The sequence below is a fragment of the Microtus ochrogaster genome, chromosome 7 (assembly GCF_000317375.1).
Source record: "Microtus ochrogaster isolate Prairie Vole_2 chromosome 7, MicOch1.0, whole genome shotgun sequence".
Classification (NCBI taxonomy): Eukaryota; Metazoa; Chordata; class Mammalia; order Rodentia; family Cricetidae; genus Microtus; species Microtus ochrogaster.
The window spans coordinates 63,808,851-63,825,616 of record NC_022014.1 but is presented as its reverse complement, the minus strand read 5'-3'; the positions used below and the strand labels follow the sequence as shown (position 1 = coordinate 63,825,616).

The following is a 16,766-nucleotide window of genomic DNA, read 5'->3' as shown; positions in this document are numbered from 1 at the left end:
TGTGAGCCACCATGTGGTTGCCGGGAATTGAACTCAGGACCTTTGGAAGAGCAGGCAATGCTCTTAACCACTGAGCCATCTCTCCAGCCCCTGGAGCTTTCAATATGACTGTTCTCATTGATACTTCAATGAGATGCGTCAATAGGTGAAAGGTGGCATGTTGCTTCAAGAACAAATTTCCACGCGCAGAACCTGTTCCCCTTTCCCATAGTTGGGTTAATGCCTCAAGTTTTCTTGGCGGTGACTTTGTCCCTTCACACTGGAACCTGTTGAGTGCCTGTTCTTTTGATGGCCAGACAATGGGCGGCCCTTCCCACCCGGTGCGTCGATCGACAGCTTATTCTAGATGATCACAGTGGAGAGACTAGGCAGAAGTAAATGGAAGTAGGTTAACTCTTGGGATTCACTCTCTTGGAGAGGACTGGAAGGCAAGCCTAAAGCCTGTGTCCTTTTGGTAGCCAGATACAGACCAGGGGATGCTTATGGCCTCTTGCCAGAGGAAATGCAGGTGCTAGTGAGGATGATGCAAGTGATGTGACCTAGTCCTGGGGCTGTGCAAAAACGGTGCTCGCCCCCGTGCATGATGGAGAGCGAGGATCCAGGTGCCACAAACTCACCATGCTGCTCTGGCCTGGGCCCTGTGGGCTGGGGCGGCGGGTCCTGATGCTGCAGCGGGGAGGTGGAAGTGGAGGCGGAGGCGGAGGCTGAGGTGATGAGGAGCCGCTGGAAGCGGTTGGGCGGGCGACAGGGCACCTCCAGTCCGGCCGCCAGCTTGGCCTTGTTGGCGCTGGTGAGCCTCTTGAGGTGAACGAGCAGCTGAGGCTGGTCGCGACGGAAGTGCGGGCTGTGGAAGTGGTGGAGTGGCCCGTCGCCCGCCGGCCCGCCAGCCCCAGGCCCTGGCCCGGGCCCCGCTGCCCCCGGCCCACCCAGCACCACCTTGCGGAAGCCGTAGAGGTTGAGCTGGCGGATGAAGCTGGTGAAGTTGGTGGTTTTGAAGAGCTCGGGCTCGGCCCCGGCTGCCCCGACGCCGCTGCCGCCGCCCCCGCTGCTGCTCCCGGCTCCCCCCGCGCCCCCGGCCCCCGGGCCCGGCGGGCTAAGCAGCTCGGCCTCGAAGAGCGGCTGGTCGATGAGCAGGCCCTCGCCGCGGCCGTCCCAGCGGATGGAGCGGTACCGAGGGCTGTTCACCAGCCGCCACAGCTTGGCGGGGAAGTTGTTGGGGTTGATGGGGGTGGACAGCAGCGCCTCCTCCATCGCCCGCCCGGGCCCTGGGCCTCGCCCCGCCGAGCCTGGCTCTCCCACCGTTCTCGATCCCCCCGGGGCTTCGCTGCGCCCTGCCCCCTCCTGCCAGCGCCCGGCCGCCGAGGCCGAACCGTTGGCGCACGAGTCCCCGCACGCCCTTCCGTGCGGCCAATGGGGCCTCGAGTTCCCGCCGCGTGGTGGCCGAGGGGGCGCGAGCCCCACCCTCCCCCTCAGCAGGGCACACGCCTGGCTGAGGTGCTGGCAGGCCACTGGGGTCACCTTCGCGGGCCTTCCTGAAGCGGGCCCCTCTCTGTAGGGTCCCTGGAAGGCAGCACACCAGGGAATTGTGGTTCCTGAGGAGAAAGAGGCCCAGTTTACCTCAGCAAGATGGCAGGGGGCTTCAGCAGGGCAGGGTGGCCCCGGGGGATTCAGAACGCGAGTGCGCATAGATGATACAGCCCAGTGGTTCCTGAGAACAGAGGACACACTCCACAGTCTTTCCTAACAGTCGAACTGCTACTCTCTCCAAATAAAAATGATGGGGAAGGGTTTAGGTACAGTAACCAGAGAACGTGAATTCATTTTATAATGCAGTAGCATTGTTATATCTTAAAAAAAAAAAAAAAAAAAAACAGCTCAAGAAAACTTGACTTCAAATTAGATGAGACCCACGGAACCTGGCAATAGGGAATAAAGAGAAGACAGAACAAATTTTTGTGCTTGCTGACAAGCTGTGATCTCCCAGAGAAGAAAGAAATGACCTTCACTTGAAAGGGGACAGTCAACCAACCCAAATACGAGAGGGACTCCGAGGAGTAGTGCAGTTTGATTTTGCCCTAGAGCCCAGTCTGGCCTCAAACTTGCAGTCATCCTCCTGCCTTCAGCCAGACTCAGTGCCCAACAGTCAAAGCACTGAATTTTCTTAGGAATTCGAGCGAAGGGCTAGGCCTCTAGTCCAGTACTGCTTTATCCATGAAGCAACAGGTTCCATCCCAGTACCAATGAACTAAAAAAATTAAAAGAGCCAACAAAGCAGCACTAATATAGAGATTTTATTTAAACTGTATTGAGTTTTTACAGCACATTGCATGTTTGTCACAACGCAACTGCACAGTTTGGATTTTTGGCCACATCATGTCACTTACACCCACAACAGCTCTGAAAGAATGAACACATCTGAGCCAGAAGCCCAGAGTCTTTCTCCAAGGCCATGCAATTTGTTCACTGATGGGACAGTCCCTCAAAACAGTCACACAAAGTAGACAGATACAGTCTCCCAGAATGTTACTGATCCCCCTGAAAACAGAGTGAAGTGCAATGAAAATCGGTAACTAAAAAGCCACGTGACTGGCAGTCAATTTTAATGATTGAGAAAATGTTGAAAATATTTTTATGTATCAGAGATAAATAATTTGTTGCTCTTTCATTGATCTTAGGAATCTCTCAAGACACAAAATCTCCATTATTCAGCTCCATTTAAATGAAAAAAAAAATCTGCTAGGCTGACCTAAATATGCCAAAACTTTTTAGGTTACTCCATGGCACTTATACAAGGAGCACAGATGCTTTGCTGTAGAACTGAGGAAGAGGTCAGGATGGTAATTCCCATTCTAAATGTAGGTTCTGGTTAGTTTGGAATGAAAAAAAAAATATGTTTTCTAGAAAGCAACAAGACAGTAGCATTGAGAAAGACAACTGCTGTCACTTTAACAGAGTAAGCAATTTCTGCTTCCTACAAGAACGAAGTAAGGAAAACAGAGATAGGAAGTCCTCATGCTCTTGCTGTGCGCCAAGGAGACTGTATCTGCCCCAACCAAGCACATGGCTACAGTACTGTATCTTTTGGTTAAGTGCCACTGGCACATGGTAAGATGAAAAACAAAATCAAAATCAAACACGACAAAATGTTTGGTCCGAACGGACACATCATCACTCCCAATTTTGGTATCAAGGCTTTCTTCTTTCTGTTTGGGTTCCATTGTTAAGTGCACAGAAATAGACAGCAGCATTTGTACTGAAACCCTCACATACCAAATAGCAGATGCTAGGAGGTAAAACCAAATGCTATATTCTACCCTCAAGGTGTCAAGTGTTCAGGATAAGAAGCAGTGTGACCCAGAGGAGGCAGCAGCCAAGGGAAAGACCACATGGGGGAGTGGGCAGTGGGACAACAAAATCCTTTGCTTTATTTTCATGCCAGGGGAGGATCAAGGTGTAGCTCCCGTGTTAGCACCAGGACAACTGGGAAAAGTCAGGTGCAAAGGGTAGGGCACAATCAGCAGAATTTCACAAGGATAATTTTGCTTTTCCCTTCTCTTTCTTCAGTGCGCACACACCTCAAGAGCAGCCACTGCGGAACAGAGTGACAACTGCCTTCACAGCTCAAAATAACTGGTTTTCGCCAAGACTAAACGTCACCAGAGTTTTCCTCTGTTTCCAAAAATGTCTTAATCCTTAGAACTGTCCCTCTAAAAACTGGATATTCGCTGATGCTGGCCACCGAGCCAGGTGAAAAATATATCAATGCCTCCATTTGCCGAACCAGTCTTTGAACCAAACGCCACAGAGGACAGTACTAATGCAACTAGAGGGAGCGCCTCTAAGAGACTGAGCCTTCATGCACAGACACAGGGCACAGAGGTACAGAATAGAGTTCTTCTCAAATAGGATGGAAATTCCTATCTTGTATACTATGATCTGCTCTTTTCAAGGTGGAGGAGAGATGGGTCTCATTATCAATTGGAGTTTGGTTGTAAGGATGCCTTTCTATTGCTGTTTGGGCACTTTGCACCAGGCAGTATTTATGAAATCATCATCTTGTGACCTCCAGGAGAGAAGCTGGAGTCACCAACTCAGCGTGAAGCTTCCAGACCTGGGTCTGGATCAGGACCATTACCCCAAAGTGAGGGTCTCTTCAGTAGAAAATCTCCTGCCAAACTCAAATTCCTCTGCTCCAGTCACATGGTACCAAGAAGGATTTCTCAAGACGGTATCTTTGAGCTCTATGTTCATGAGCCATACCAAGGAACCTTCCAGACTACACCTGAAGCAGATCCTCCCTTCAAACCTGCTAAAAACAGACAGATCATCTCCTCTGGCATTCAGCTGGAAGCCGTAGCAATGGGTTTCTTCAGGTGTTGGCTCATGAGTTCCCTGGCACGAGATACTTGAATGTGTTCATAACATGAGTTACAGACGAGAACTGGGTCATAGAGTTGCTGATCAGGAATGGGCAGCTTAAGGTGGCAGCATCCAGCACAAAACACGTTCCCACAATTTCTGCCAAAGTACAAACAGGGAGAAACTAATGAGAAATATCAGTGTCCTGAGAATGAATGCTGATCTAAAAGGGTTTCCAGAAATAAATAAAAAGCTTAGGCGTAAACAAAAATACTATTACGATATCTCCAATTTCAGTTAATTTTGTTCTACACATAGAACCCTGCAGTGAAATGCAAAAACCAAACAAAACTTACCTGCAATGATGTCTTCGTTTGGCCAACCAGAATTCACAGTCACAGTTATAGCAGTGGGAGGCCATATGGTCTGGAACCCAGCGAGTCACCTACCAAGAGGCACAAGGGACAATTGCAGGTCCATGTCCAAAAAGGAGAACAACAACATTGCAATCAGGAAAGTAGCCCAGGAAAAAAGTGATTATGATGGCCTGTAGCTTTGGAGCCTGTCCTGGAACTAGCTCTTTTTTTTTTTTTTGGTTTTTTGAGACAAGGTTTCTCTGTGTGTTGCTTTGAATCCTATCCTGGAACTAGTTCTTGTAGACCAGGCTGGCCTCAAACTCACAGAGATCCACCTGCCTCTACCTCCCGAGTGCTGGGATTAAAGACATGCACCACTGCTGCCCCACAACCAAGATGGTCTTTATGACTGACCATTACTGGCCTACAAGGATATTTATTGGGGGCAGGGACTGTTCCAGACCACAGTGCATCCTCTTCTCTTAGAAAGGAAGCTCACTGCTGCACATACCTCAGTCTCCTTCTTCTCGACGGGCTCCCAGCTGGCTTCTGAAAGGCAGTCTTCACTGTGCTCAGAGCCGAAGTCTTCAGTGTCACTGCTGTCGGACTCCTTTAAACACGTCTGCAGCAAAGGCAAAGACAGCACCATCACTTCTGCAGCACGAGCACTACCGTTATCAGGCCCTGCTCTAAGTATTCCATGCAAAACCTTATTTAATTCCTCACAATAATCGTGAATTTTATTATTATTATCTTCACGGTACAAAACAAAGAAACTAAGGCACAGAGAACTAGAGTTGGTAAGGGTGAAGCTGATGTTTGATCCCAGCATTCTGGCTCAGAACTATCATGTTAACCAGTATGTGGTGCAGCACAGGAAGACTATATTTCTTGCTATACCCTAAACTAAGTGTTGCCAAACCAGAACCAGTCTATCCTGTTTTCTTTTAAATATTTATTTATTTATTATGTATACAATATTCTGTCTGTGCATATGCCTGCAGGCCAGAAGAGGGCACCAGACCCCATTACAGATGGTTGTGAGCCACCATGTGGTTGCTGGGAATTGAACTCAGGACCTTTGGAAGAGCAGGCAATGCTCTTAACCTCTGAGCCATCTCTCCAGCCCCCTATCCTGTTTTCATAAATCAAGTTTTACTGGAACATAGCCATATTCACTCATTTACATATAACCTATGGCTGCTTCTGTGTTACCATGGTCATAATAATAGTCTCAGAGACTGTTGGCCCCACACAACCTAAAAACATTTACCGACAAATAGAACTTGGCTGAGAATTTAAAGCACAACCCTCAACTGTTAGACCTATCTGTTCTATCAGCAGACAATTGGGGACACTTTTACTGATGGAAGGGGAACATCCATGCAGACAACAAGGGCAAGACAGCTTCAGGAAGCTCCCTGAGGACTGCAACGTCAGAATCTAAGACAGTGAGGGCAGTAAAGCCTGGGTGGCTCTCCTTATGTCTGACCTGGATTGTTTTCAGAAGTCTCAACTAAGACAGGAACAGTGGCACACACCTTTAATTCCAGCACTTGGGAGACAGAGGCAGGAGGATCTCAGTGAGATTGAGACCAGCCTGGTCTACAAAGCGAGTTCCAGGACAGCCAGAGCTACATAGAGGAACCCTGTCTCATATAAAAAAAACAAAACAAAAAAACAAACAAAAAAAAACAATAAAATGCCCAAACCAGCCTCCCACTCTGGGTCTCACTTGCCTCATCAAAAGGTACTCAAGTGGATCCTCCGTCAATTCTCCCGTTACCACTCATTTATACTACCTCTCCCTCTCAGTCCCAGCACAAAGTGTATGCAAGTATACACACATCTGCCCACATAACCCACCCCTTCATTAGGCCATACCAACCAGAACACCTGATGCCTCCATGCTGCCGAACATGCATTCCCCCTTTCACTGTCCACCGAGCTAAACATCACATTCTCTAGCACTCAGCTTAAGATCTCAGGAGAGCCTTCCTTGACCTTTTTCCTCCACTAACACTCAGAACATCACTGTGCTTGCTTGTCTTCCATCCTGAAGGGAGAGCTTAACTCAGCGGCACACAGGCAGTACTCATCAGGTGACTGCTGAAGGGGCAGAAGAAACCAATGGACGGGGGCAGCTAGCGGATACTCACAAAGTCATCTTCATAGTCCATGGGTGGCTCTGCCGGAGGGGCACAGCAGTGACGGATGTCTAGCCTCATCTGGAGCTCTCGAACCTGTCGACGGAGCTGCTCTACTTCTTGCTTGTACCCTGCTTCGATCTGCCGTAACCTGTGTTGGATCACATCCGTGGGAAAGGGGAGTCCATCGTCATCCAGGTAGAGAGGAGGCACAGGAGAAGGGCAGCTCAGAAGAGAAGGCTTTGCGCTGGAGACTTGCTTTGGATGACTGGACAACCACATCCGGTTGTTCTTTCCTCCTGGGCCAGTACAATGTCCACTGGAATGACTAGAACACACAGGTGACTTCATCCCTTCTCTCTGAGCCCACTGGCCCCCAAAGCAGGACCCTGCAGCTCGAATATGCTTATTGCTCGGCCTCTTGCTGCAACAGCCATAAGCAAGTAGTCGCCGAGGAGTGGTTTCTCCACTCGGGAATGAAGTCATCATCCCTTGGAAGCTGTCCCAGTTTGACCCTAAAAATGAGAACTCACTGATCTGGCTCTGAGAAATTGGCTTTCGGGCCAACTCCAATGGTATTTTCCCAAAGCGGGGATTTTCTACTATCTGTCCATTCTTACTTGCTCTCTTGCCAGCATCTTCCTTCTTGTGGATCAGCCCCAGCACTGAACTAGGCTGTTCCTGGTGGGAGATACTTGCCAGAGACCCAGGGGGATCTTGGTGCAGGAGGTCAGTATTTGGCTCTTGAGGAATTTGGCTGGTAGCACTTGGTGGGTTACAAAGGCTACCCTGATTGTGACCTAGAGTACACCTGCTGAGCGTGGCCTGCATGGAGTCTAGGTGGGCCTGGTGGGGAGGGCCTATAAGGGAATCCTGGGAAGGCTCAGGAAAATCACAGGCTCCGCCACACTTGCTGGAACCATTAGGGAGTGCACTGAGTGTACCGACAGCTTCCTTTTCTGGACTCTGTTCAGGTGGCTTCCCTAAGCTGTCAGAAGTCCTCTGCTCCTCTGGGGCTGGAGGGCCTGGGGCCAGTGCCTTAGTCTCTTCCAGGACTCTGGCCTCAGAGGCGTTGCTCCTCATTTCCCGGGGTGCAGAAGTATTACGTAGTTGATAACTGAGAGAACAGCTCCTGTGGCCCTTGAAAGGTTTACCGCTCAGGTAGTCTTTCTGGCTGCTGGGCAGAGGAGGGAGAAGGCCCAGTTCTCCCATGGTCAGCTGTGGGCCTCCTACCCCCGAGTCCACATAGACTGGCTCTGCTCCTTCAGGATTGCTGTGCCAGGGCTCCAGGCTAACTCTCGCCTCCTGACAGTGGTTATTCAGGTTAGGGTCACTAGAAGTACGAGTGAGGGGACTGCTTGTGTCACAGGCGGAAAGAAGATCATCCATGGATCTGGTTTTAGGTAATCTGAAATGGCAAACATAGAATGTCCAGGTCAAGAAATGGGAGATACTTCCAATGTACACAATCAGGTCAAAATCAATATTGACAAGACATTTAATATTACAAATACCTACTGATGATTCTAAGTCCACTACTGTAGCCAGTACAACACTTAACATCAAACCAGTATCTCACTGTCTCTATCAAAGTCAGACACAAACTACAGATTATGGAGTCAAAGGACATTGGCTCTCATATTGATTAACTACCACAGATGCATTCTTTAGCCTCTCAGGTACTTGGTTATCACCTCTACAGGATGTTAATGTTATACCTTAGAGATGCCTGAAGGCTTCAGAATTTAGGGAACCAACCACAAATTATTAGTCACGTATCAAGAAAACATGACTTCTCAACACACATTTCTGCAGACACTCAGTAGCAGTGTGTCCCTCCAACTCTCTGAACCCCATGGAAACTTCTAGTAGACATCACTCAAAAACTCAAGAAGCACTCCTATTCACCAAATGGGTGATGGGCATTTCCAAGAATGGCTGTTTTTGATTTTTACTGCAATATAAAATCCTTTGAGCAATAAAAATTTCAGGAAATTGTCCAGAAAGCAGACACTTCTTCACTGGGCACTTCTCAGATGCCATAATCAACTCACACAGAAAATCCGCCAAAGGCCAAGTTATAATATAGCTTTCTTCTAAGTACTTAGTTTTGACATTTATCATAATAGACTATTTTTATATTTAATTTTATTTTTGTCATCAATTTTGTGTGTGGCCGATGAGCATGCACACGTATGTGCACATGTGTCAATACTGGGAGTCTTCCTCAATCATTTTCCAACTTAATTTTGAGACAAGGTCTCCCACTAAACCTGAAGCTTGCCAATTTGGCTAGACTGGCCAACAAGCCACAAGGATCCTGTCTTCATGTTCTCCGACCCAGGATTACAAGCTCATGGCACAAGCCTCTGCACTTGGCATTTTACATGAGATCTCACTCATAGCCAGGGCTCAAATCCCAGCTTTGAAACTTAATCAACTTAACTTCGCTGAGCCTCGGTTCCCTTGCCTGTGGAAGAAAGATTAAAGTGCCTACATCTTCAAGCCACAGTGAGATTTGAAGAAATAATCCATATCAAACATGCTTGTGTCACAGGCAGAAAGCCCCATCCATGCTCAGTAGCCTCTAAAGCACAGTATGCACCTATTTGTTTATTTCCCTCTACCAAAGTGCCGTGAGGTCAGGCAAGCCTATGTCTCACTTGAGACCCAACATCTAGCACAGTACCAGGCAAACTAAGAAATGAACAAGCTGGGTGGTGGTGGCACACATTTTTAATCCCGTACTGAGGAAGCAGAGTTCAAGGCCTGCCTGGTCTACAGAGGTAGTTGCAGGACAGCCAAGGCTATACAAAGAAGCCTTGTCCTAAAATCACACCCCATTTCCCTCAAAAAGAAAAAAGAAATGAAGAAATAAGCTTTAAGTTTACCTCAGGTTCCCACGAGCAGGGCATCACCTGAATAGACTAGATCAGCAGGGGTCAATAATCATATGCACATCATGGTATACATCAGATCTTCTAAGGTCTATCCAAAACTGACATCTTGAGAATGGCTAAGAGTAAGGCCTAAATAACTATAGAACCATTCCTCCCATGTGCACATTATTTTTTTTCTTGGTGGAGCTGGGGATTATACCCATAGCCTTATGAATAAATATGCTCTATCACTGAGCTACATCCCCAGCCCCGCCCAGCGTCCAGCGTACTATACTTTTAAGTTACAACTGAATTTTTCTTGCTTTATTTTTTTGTCTGTCTGTCTGCCTGCCTGCCTGCCTGCCTATCTATCTATCTATCTATCTATCTATCTATCTATCTATCTATCTATCTATTTTTTTGGTTTTTCGAGACAGGGTTTCTCTGTAGCTTTGGAGCCTGTCCTGGAACTAGCTCTGTAGACCAGGATGGCCTCAAAGAGACAGAGATTCCCCTGCCTCTGCCTCTTGAGTGCTGGGATTAAAAGTGTGTGCTACCACTGCCCAGAGCTTTATTTTTTTTTATTAAGGAAACTTCAACTATAAATGAGTGACTCCAATGCACCCTTTGAAATTCAAATATTAACAGTGCCAACCTTCATAGCTGATTCATAGGTGCCCCCAAAGGTTTAACTAATAATAATGATATAGACAAGCAGTTCTCAACCCATAGGTCTCAATTCCTTTGAGGGGGAGTCAAATGACCCATTCGCAGGGGTTGCCTAAGACCACTGGAAACCACAGATATTTACATTATAATAACAGTAGCAAAATTACAGTTATAAAGTTGAAAGGAAAATAATTTTATGGTTGGGGGTCACTACAACATGAGGAACTGTATGAAAGGGTTGTGACATTAGGGAGGTTGAGAACCACTAGGATAGATAATAATGCCTGAGGACTTTAGAAGGAGAAAAGGGCTAAGCCAGCCCACATGGCCAGGAAAGACTACACAGAAAGCATATACTTGAACCAGGTATAAAATCATTTGCTGGACTTTAGTAGAAGAAAGACATGAGGAAGATACCATTGGTCTGGGAAAGGTATAAGCAAAAGAGTCAAGTCGTTACAGAAACAAACCCTTCCATCAGTCCTCTAAAGGCAATCTCTCCATCTTGGGCAGCCCAACACACCTCCTCTCTGCTATCAACTGATACTCCCATCTCATCCTCCCCATATCTCTTCTCTCTCCGCAAACGGGCTTGTCCTCCCCATTTTTCCTTGGCTTCTGGTGGTATGAACATTCTTGAACATTCTCCGCATCTCATCTCTAAACTTTAAGACTTGTAAACCCGTCTTTGACTCCGAAGAGACTCTGGATCCTCTGTATTCTACATGTTTATTCTCCAACAACTTTCAGCCATTTCCACAGTCTACTAAAAATGTCTCTATCGCATTTCTGAATATATTTCCAGGGACTTTTTTTTTTTTGGCTGTTTGAGAAAGGGTTTCTTTGTGTAGTCCTGGCTCTCCTGGAACTTGCTTTGTTTACCAGGCTGGCCTCGAACTCACAGAGATCCATCCACCTCTGCTGGGATTAAAGGTGTGCCCCAACAAGGCCCATCCAGCAACTTTTTATAAAGGAATTACACTATAGCAGAGCTGGCTAGTCCCCGTGCCTCTACCAAACTTAATGGTAAACTCTTCAGATATACCATTGTTAGTAGGTTATAATCACTGCTTATGCTGTCTTACTACTGACAACTGAATCAAATACAGTTGGGGAGATGATTCAATGGTTAAGAGCACTTGCTCTCTTGTGGAAGACCTGGGTTTGGTTTCCAGCACACACATATTAGCTTACTACCTCCTGTAACTTCAATTCTGCGAAATCTGATGCCCTCTTCCGGCTTCCTCGGCAACCAGGCATGAACACAGAACACAGACATGTGTGTAGCCAAACCATCCATATACATAAAATAAAAACAATATTTTTAATTTATAAAATAAACTGTACTGTAATGCCTACAACTGTAATACTGTACAATTGTAGTATTGTATAGCCTACAGTAACGTGTTTCTTTTATTCCCTTTGACTTTAATCCTAGCACTCAGGAGGTAGAGGCAGGAAGATCTGTAAGTTCCAGGCCAACTAGGGCTACATAGCAAGGTGCCTTGTCTCAAAATAACAAAATAATGTCCTTCTCACCCTCTACCAATTCCAGAGTTAATTTTGTTTCTTTTGTTTTCTTCAAAACTATCTCTCATATATCTGTTTCTTTGTTCCTTTCTCCCATAATACTTTTTCTACACTTATAATTACCTTTATTCTAAGCATATATTTGTCCACTTAAAAATCTATTCGAATGCTTATTATGGCCCAGTGCGATGGCATAACTGTAATGCCGACATTTGGGAGACTAAAGCATCAAGGGTTCTGGTCCAGTGCCAGTACACAGAAGACCCTCTCTCAAAACAAAACCACATCTGGGACACAGAAACAGCCCCGGTGCCTGCCTGGTCCTTCATAAAAATTTCCTTTGTAAAACAGCCCCAAAGGATTCTTCAAAAAATTTTTCATAGTTTGAGAAAAAAGCATTGAAATCTATCCCATGACAATGGACTTGGCTCAAAAGACCCTAAAATAAGAAATATAAGAAGTCTGAGTTCTTTGTTAGACTTTATAGTATTCAGCCAGTAGACTGTAACTTCAAAAAGCTTCAGCTAATAGTCAAAGATCAAAATTTGTACTATATAAATTTTGGAACACGCCTGTAATTCCGGCATTTAGGAGATTGATGCAGGAGGCTCATGAGTTTAAGGCCAGCCTTTACTAAATAATGACATAGTGAGACTATGTGAGACTATAAATACTATCTATTTATATAGTTAAAACATTGAGGTGAAATGGACTAGGAAGCAATTCCTGCTTTCCTTGTGAAGAGAGGGGAAACAATTATTTCTCACCTGTCCAGAGAACGGCCAGAAAATTCCTGGCTCTGAGCCACTGGGGAAAGGTAAAGATCCATATTTTCCTCTCCAAGTGTGCATGGAGATGATGCAGGCAGATAAACAGCTGTCCAGAGGTGCAGGGCCCGGACATGACACACAGGATGCAGGACCTAGAGAAGCAGCCCAGTGTTAGTGTTCTATGAGAGCCTTCATTCGTTTTCCTTCCCTGAACATTTGGCTCTACACTTCTCACTGACTCAGAGCCTCCTCTCCTCTCCTCCCCTCCCTTCCTCTCTCTTTCCTCTCTCCTCCCCGCTTCCCTCCTCTCCCCTCCTTTCCTCTCCCTATAGGACTTCTAGCAGGAAAAGGGCTCAGCCTTACCATGTCCGAACCAGGTGTATAGAGGAAGTTATGAAAGTTCTTGTTGCCAGCTCGCAGGAGTGCCCACACAGAGCATGTCCGCTTATAGATGTTGCGCTTCTCTCGCTCAGAGGGGTTGTTGGCCAGGAATGTGCCGTAGAGACAGGAGTATGTGTGTTGCACCAGTTTTACCTAGGAAGCCCAGACAGTGTGAGCCTGAGGGCCTTCAGATACCATTCTCCAACCCTGGCCACAGGCTTTAGGACTTACCAGAAATGCTTCATTGAATTCAAACAGGCAAGGGAACTGCTTAAGCAGCTGATGAACAGAATCAAGCCACTGGAGGAACACTGGACACTGTTCATTTTGGTCCTCTGCATTTTCCTGATGGCCACAGCGATCTCCAAATTTGTGCCCAAAATCCAGCCAATCAGACTCCACTAACACTTGGAAGCCCTGTAAAATGGCCAGTCTCAGCACAAGGCAACTCTGGAAGGACTAGGGTCCAGTTTTCTAGGGGACTGTTCAAGGCTGGGAGCTGGCAGCCACAAGAGTCGAGCCCAGAAGAGGACTCAAAGCACCAATGTCCTCCACTGAGACATTCCCAGCACGCTCCCAGAAAGCCTGAATCATCCACCCCTCTTCCCTCATTTCCTTTGTCCTTCCAAATCCCTTCTCAGTACCTCCAGGGTCCTGTAATATGGATCCAGTAATATTTTAGCCAGGGCTACGATCTGTGGCGTACGGTCCCAGCCATCAGAGCAGTGCACCAGCACAGGCCGGCCTTCCCGATCTACTGTATTAGCTACCAGCACAGCCGCTTTTAGCATCACTGACAAGTGCTGCAGCCATTTGGTACTTTCCAGAGCCGACAACCAGCTGTGCAAGAGCAGAGAGAAACAGAATCACTAAGGATTGGGGGCTACCACAATGTCTCTGCCTCCTCAGCCAGCTCTACCCCACAAAAGCCCCACTGAGGGCTGAAACCAAGTCTGACTCATGACCTTTCCGCCAAGAGGTATTTGGTAGAAAGGTAGGGAAATGAGACACAGAAGGAGCTTCTTAGACTCAAAAGGGGAATTGTGAAGTATCACCTGCATACTTAGCCACACTTCTCCCCAGTTCTCTATTTTCTTTGGTAGAATAGTGATCTCAGAAAAAAGAATCCAATGGCCTATGACCATGGCAAAGCGTCACTCCAGGAGTGGAAGAAGTGTTCTTGGAGTGGTGCACTGCACTCAACCCCGCTCAGACAATGAAGTCTATATAACTTCAAACTTCCCATCTCCCCCTCAGATCTCTAAAGATGTGCAGTGCTGGCCAGCGCACGAGACTGGAAGGGTGATGGAGTCTCGAAGGGAGCACCTACTTGCTGGGATCTGGCATCTGACTACACACGGCCCGGAGGTACTGGAAGCTGTTCCGGATGGCATGGATGTTGGCCATTCCCATAAACACGACCTCACAGTTAGGATAGTACTCTGCAGACCGGAGAGGAAAGTGGAACATGCAAATCTGTCCTGGAAACAACCACTTAAGAGCAGTTCCCATGCACAGAGCTCCCCTGAACGGATAGAACACTCCAGTATGGCAACATAGTAAATATACTCTTATACTCTGAATTGCCCCTTTACCTCTGGATAGCCAAGTGCCACTACCCAAACAGTAACTCAAACACTATGTTCATAGCAGCAGCACTAGGGATTAACAATATAAATTCTCAAAAATTGGTAGCTGCTCTGAGCCAACAATCTTCTCTATCTGAGTGCTAATCATTCTGACAACCTCTCAAGGTATGAATCTTCCTTATTTTACAGATGAGATGGAGTCGTAAGTCACAAGCAATGCCCGACTAGCTCAGTCGGTAGAGCATGAGACTCTTAATCTCAGGGTCGTGGGTTCGAGCCCCACGTTGGGCGCCAACTGGAGTCGTAAGTCACAAGCAATGCCACACCAGTTTGGAATTATGATTAATAAGATGGTATTTATTTAAAGGGGAAAACTTACAGATCACAGCCCTCTGCACAACCAGGAAGGGAGTCTAGTCGCCAGCGGAGCAGGGAGAGAGAGAGCAAGGAGAGGGAAGTCGCTGCTTTTTTAAAAAGGGAGAGAGACCATGCCCCAATGGGCTGGTATCTCAGCAGCTATAGGCTGGAGGAGCGGGAGGACCTCCCGCAACACCGAGAAAATAAAACTCATGGGGTAACTTATACTTCACAATCAAGGCTAGGAAGTGGCAGAGCCCTGGATCCCAGCAGACTTATTTGGCTCTTTCAAATCCTCAAGCTGCCCTCAACCCTCTCCTCGCCAGCACTGCCCTAGAGCCCTGACTGTAGACACGAGTGATCACAGTACCTTCACACTCACATCCGCCACCCTTGGCCCGGTTAGCCACTGCTGCTGTGTAGGACCGTGCATCCAGGATCAGCAGTTTTTGAGGGGCTGCTGTGCTCTCCACCCCAGAGCATGCAGTCAGAGAAGAATCTAAATACATAGCAGGAAGAAGACTCAGGCTCAACTAGTCACGCCACGGCACGCTAGTCTTGGGGTAAAAGAAGCTGTCTTTCAGGCTCTTCAGACCTCCACCTCCCATAAGGCAGGACCCCAGGCACTCTGTTTTGTCATTCTTCTCCCAGTTTCACTGGGGACTTCCTGGGGGCAAGAGGCTAGCAGGGGGCCTCTAACTGGGGGGACGGGCACCACCCAAGCCTTACCGAAATCAGTGTCACAGGCCTCACTGGCATCATTGGTCCCGGTGCTGAGGGAGGCCCCACTGGCCCTTGTCCCGGGGTCTAAGGCGCAAGCTTTGGCAATAGATGTGACCAGGTATTCATCATCAGCATTGCGCCAGCCCCACCAGCTGATCTCAGGCTGGCTGCAGCGGGCGATGGCAGCCCCATTGCGCAGGTGTCTGATAAAACAGAAGAAACCATAATGCCCTTGGTATTCCAAGCTTCCAGAAGCTTACTGCAGAGACCTCATGGGGGCCGACCACGGTCTCCAGAGCCAGCAAGGGCTAAGCGCATATCCAGGCCATGAAACTGCTACCAAGAGCCTTCACATCTCTAGAGGACATTTTTTCTGAAATGGCTGTGGTATTCCCACTGTGACCTTGACTCATCGAAATGCACAGCACCTGCTCCAGGTTCAAACATGCACCAAGAGAACAAGCCCGAGTTAAGAACATGAACCGCTCCAAACCTTATGATCACCATCTATCCCATCTATAATTGTTGAGAAAGGATCTCATTCTGTAGCCCCAGCTAGCCCGGAGCACACTGGATAGACCAGGCTAGCTTCAAACTCACAGCGATCCACCTGCCTCTGTCTCCAGAGTGCTGGGATTAAACGTGTGTGTCATCATACAAAGCTTATTTACTTACATTCTGATATAGGAATTGGCCAACTTTCCACTCCCGAACCAGCCAAAATTTCTGACTTTGTAAGTCACAGGCAACCTCTGCCATGTATTAATAACCCCCAAATAGGACATGCTGACACATACTTGCAACTCCAGCACTCGTGAGAGAGAATGCTAACAGTAAGATACTTGGACGCCTAGTGAAACCATGTCTTTAAAAAAAAGAAAAACCCTAACCTCATAAAAGAAGGTATAGGTCACTCGGGAGGCAGAGGCAGGCGGATCTCTGTGAGTTCGAGACCAGCCTGGTCTACAGAGCTAGTTCCAGGACAGGCTCCAAAGCCACAGAGAAA

General features: G+C 47.4%; 2 protein-coding genes and 1 non-coding gene across 6 annotated transcripts in view; 1 reads left to right on the top strand and 2 right to left on the bottom strand.

The window, feature by feature from the left end:
- The window catches only part of Hsf5 (heat shock transcription factor 5), a 45,723-nt gene extending 44,472 nt beyond the window's left edge, over positions 1-1,251 (bottom strand). The window contains exon 1 of the mRNA XM_005350488.2: positions 618-1,251. Within this exon, the coding sequence (XP_005350545.1) occupies positions 618-1,251 (634 nt within the window). The remainder of the gene's footprint in view (positions 1-617) is intronic.
- Positions 1,252-2,275: 1,024 nt separating this feature from the next.
- Mtmr4 (myotubularin related protein 4) overlaps positions 2,276-16,766 on the bottom strand; it is a 23,562-nt gene continuing 9,071 nt past the window's right edge. For all 4 annotated transcript variants that reach the window (XM_005350485.3, XM_026780344.1, XM_026780345.1 and 1 more), the window contains 11 exons: positions 15,767-15,963; positions 15,408-15,536; positions 14,422-14,533; positions 13,736-13,931; positions 13,323-13,508; positions 13,074-13,244; positions 12,708-12,862; positions 6,875-8,270; positions 5,227-5,337; positions 4,716-4,804; positions 2,276-4,518 (listed from right to left, as the gene is read on the bottom strand). In XM_005350485.3, the coding sequence (XP_005350542.1) occupies positions 4,341-4,518; positions 4,716-4,804; positions 5,227-5,337; positions 6,875-8,270; positions 12,708-12,862; positions 13,074-13,244; positions 13,323-13,508; positions 13,736-13,931; positions 14,422-14,533; positions 15,408-15,536; positions 15,767-15,963 (2,920 nt within the window). In that variant the 3' untranslated portion in view covers positions 2,276-4,340. The remainder of the gene's footprint in view (positions 4,519-4,715; positions 4,805-5,226; positions 5,338-6,874; positions 8,271-12,707; positions 12,863-13,073; positions 13,245-13,322; positions 13,509-13,735; positions 13,932-14,421; positions 14,534-15,407; positions 15,537-15,766; positions 15,964-16,766) is intronic.
- Trnak-cuu lies at positions 14,899-14,971 on the top strand. The gene has a single exon. It is a non-coding gene; the product is annotated as a tRNA-Lys (tRNA).